At 51.0% G+C, this 3,436-nt stretch overlaps 1 protein-coding gene across 1 annotated transcript; it reads left to right on the top strand.

The window, feature by feature from the left end:
- Positions 1-297: 297 nt before the first annotated feature.
- Positions 298-1,837, top strand: LOC100283433 (uncharacterized). Its single transcript, NM_001156334.2, has 2 exons — positions 298-1,255; positions 1,337-1,837. Exons 1-2 carry the CDS (start codon positions 338-340, stop codon positions 1,550-1,552), a joined length of 1,134 nt encoding a protein of 377 aa, NP_001149806.1. The 5' UTR covers positions 298-337; the 3' UTR covers positions 1,553-1,837.
- The last annotated feature ends 1,599 nt before the right edge of the window (positions 1,838-3,436 follow it).

Raw genomic sequence — 3,436 nt, 5'->3', positions numbered from 1 at the left:
CATACATGACAATGACGCATGCATGGGGTATGGAAATGAATGATGAAGGCAGATGCCCCTGTTTTACTCCATGTAGCAAAGCCTGCCAAGCATGGTCCTTTCAGGTGGAGCGGAGAGAGTGGCATGCTGGGCATGCATGCTTGGAATCCAAGTCTCAGAGTCAGAAGCAAGCAGACCAAAGCTTCAAGCCTTGGCATCATTCCCCTTTTGCGCAGGTGCGCGCCTTGGCTTTGCTTCCAAGCAATGCCCATGCAGCAGCTAGCAGAACACGATCGATGCGTATATATATACGTGCATGCATTGTGTTTGTTTCATCCATCCCGAGCAAGCAAGTAATATGGCTTGGTCTTGTGCTCGTCCGATGAGCATCGCCCTCGCTGCCGTCCTCCTGCTGTGCGGCGGCGCGTGGCTGCAGCAGGCGGCGGAGGCGCGCCCCCACCACATGGACGACGACAGCAGCATCGACATGGACCGCGGCAGCGACGACTTCTTCTCCATCGTGGGGTACTCGCCGGAGGACCTGACGCAGCACGACCGGCTCGTCAGGCTGTTCGAGGAGTGGGTGGCCAAGTACCGCAAGGCGTACGGCAGCTTCGAGGAGAAGCTGCGCCGGTTCGAGGTGTTCAAGGACAACCTGCACCACATCGACGAGGCCAACAGGAAGGAGGTCACCAGCTACTGGCTGGGCCTCAACGCCTTCGCCGACCTCACGCACGACGAGTTCAAGGCCACCTACCTGGGCCTCCTGCCGAAGAGGACCAGCGGTGGCCGGTTCAGGTACGGCGGCGTGGGCGACGGCGGCGACGAGGTGCCCGCGTCCGTGGACTGGCGGAAGAAGGGCGCCGTGACGGAGGTCAAGAACCAGGGGCAGTGCGGCAGCTGCTGGGCCTTCTCCACGGTGGCGGCCGTGGAAGGGATCAACCAGATCGTGACGGGCAACCTCACGTCGCTGTCGGAGCAGCAGCTGGTCGACTGCAGCACCGACGGGAACAACGGGTGCAGCGGCGGCGTCATGGACAACGCCTTCTCGTTCATCGCCACCGGCGCCGGGCTCCGCTCCGAGGAGGCGTACCCGTACCTCATGGAGGAAGGGGACTGCGACGACAGGGCCCGCGACGGCGAGGTGCTCGTCACTATATCCGGGTACGAGGACGTGCCGGCCAACGACGAGCAGGCGCTCGTCAAGGCCCTCGCCCACCAGCCCGTCAGCGTCGCCATCGAGGCGTCCGGGAGGCACTTCCAGTTCTACAGCGGGGTACGTACGGCAAACTCTGATTGCATTTGCAGCTGGACTAGACTGGGCCATTGATGATCTCTGATTGCACGATGCATGCAGGGCGTGTTCGATGGACCGTGCGGGTCGGAGCTGGACCACGGCGTGGCGGCGGTGGGCTACGGCAGCAGCAAGGGGCAGGACTACATCATCGTCAAGAACTCGTGGGGCACCCACTGGGGCGAGAAGGGCTACATCCGCATGAAGAGGGGCACCGGCAAGCCGGAGGGCCTCTGCGGCATCAACAAGATGGCATCCTACCCGACCAAGGACCATTGATGGATCATGGACGACGGAGATCATATCTATCTTCCCTTCCCTTTCATCCGACTCTTTCGATTTCCATCGTTTGCCCCCTTTTCCTGAATGTGTGTGTTTTTTTTTATATATTACTGTGTCAAGTAATTTCTCGATGGATCGATCGAGGAAGAACGACAAACATGCACTCAAGCACGAGCGCAGCAATGTCATCTTTCTCTTCATTTGGTGCGTTGAAATGACGAATATCAAATAAAGTGGTTTATTTTTTGTCTTGCTGGTGCAAATACATATGCATTTTTTCTATATGCATTTTTCGAGTTTGAGTCTCTATATTGCATCCCAAAGTTTGCATGTGATGTGAGTTTATATGTGAAATATGAATGCGCTGCAGAAACACCAAATGTTAATTTTTTCTGAATTCCCCGGATCAGTTTACGAGGGTATGCACTAGGGGTCCTACCGGTAAAGGCATCAGTGGGCCGATCCACGATAAAGCAAGAGTGAGTGCACCCTTACAAGAATAAGTACCAAAATATCATAGCAGATGTATTTAAATTATGCTGAGCAGGAGACGTTATGATAAAAATTTAGACGCTACGACTTGCAACAGATAAATGAGCGGAGTCATGGACCCTCACTCTTGTCTACCTAGGTTCGCCGCGGGGTAAAGGATGTGTATATTAGTATATAGGATACTCGAGATAAGCACTAGAAGATAACGACGACTAAGTTGGTTCCAGCTGTGAATCCGGACTTGGACTCGATAACTCGAACTTGGTACAAAAACTTAGACTCGGGTCCAATGGGAGTTTGGGGTTTGGCCCACTCATCGAAACCAGATCGACATGTGCAAAAAATAAGAAAATTAAAGTCGACACTTTTCCTTATGCTTGAAGGCTTCTAGTTATGGTATTTTTATATACTAAGGGAACCTGTATGTAATCTCGGAGGATATAACTCCTAGATGGTAGGCCGAACTATAAGAACAAATCTTAGCCTGTCACACATATTTTACCAAGTATCATTCATGTCCTCCTTCGACATAAAAGAGGGGTAAAGCACCTCGCAAGAAAAGGGGGAATAGTTATCGAGAAACTGAACGTAGTGTATTATCTTGTATTATCTCGCATGAAAGCCAAAACCAATATAAAAATTGTTGAATATCAAAATGACCAAAATGTGATACGTAGCATTCCAACTGTGTGGAGTCGCACTGGTCGAGCACAGATGGGTACCGACTGCCAATTTGGCTGAATCCAGATATCCCCCCTCTCAATCCTCGCTATTCGTACTTTCTATCCATATTTAAATACCTCCATTTGAAAGATTATTCACAATAGTTTATCTTATCTGCAACCATTCTTCATATCCATCTCCTTATTTACTTTTTAGCTGAGATATTTGATTTTTCTAAGTAGTTTTTGGAGTTTTAAAAATCTATATAGTATTTATAGTACGATGATACACATTGTTATCTGATAATTAAATTTGAAAGAATTAATTTAATGTAATAATTAATGAATGTGGAAGATTCAGGCTCTCCATTTATTACGGCGTGACCTTCACCCTCGCGAGGTAGAAGGATGGGAGGGAGGAGGCGATGATGTTCGGTGAATTGTTGGAGCGGACACTATCGCCGTGGTTGGTACATCAACCAACCGATCTGGCGATTGAACATGTGATGGCACGACACCGTCCCAGGCGATAGCGTCCGTTACAGATTGGGATCCTCTGAATTTGTGGATGGGTCACTGACACGCGGGACTGAGCAGGACTGGGTCCCACGTGCAGTGACACAACTGCACAAATGCACAAATTCAGAGGACCTGCGTCCGTCCGTTACCGTGCCATCCCGTCCCGCGTTGATATGGTGGGCCCGAGCAAAGTAGGCAGGTGGTGGTG

This window comes from Zea mays, chromosome 6 (assembly GCF_902167145.1).
Source record: "Zea mays cultivar B73 chromosome 6, Zm-B73-REFERENCE-NAM-5.0, whole genome shotgun sequence".
NCBI lineage: Eukaryota > Viridiplantae > Streptophyta > Magnoliopsida > Poales > Poaceae > Zea > Zea mays.
The sequence above is the reverse complement of the archived record's forward strand: the minus strand, read 5'-3'. Positions and strand labels throughout refer to the sequence as shown.

Bases quoted from the DNA above. Each gene is read 5' to 3' on its own strand.
- LOC100283433 (NM_001156334.2), top strand. From the start codon at position 338: ATGGCTTGGTCTTGTGCTCGTCCGATGAGCATCGCCCTCGCTGCCGTC. The intron at 1,256-1,336 runs GTACGTACGGCA...CGATGCATGCAG, and splicing joins ACTTCCAGTTCTACAGCGGG to GGCGTGTTCGATGGACCGTG.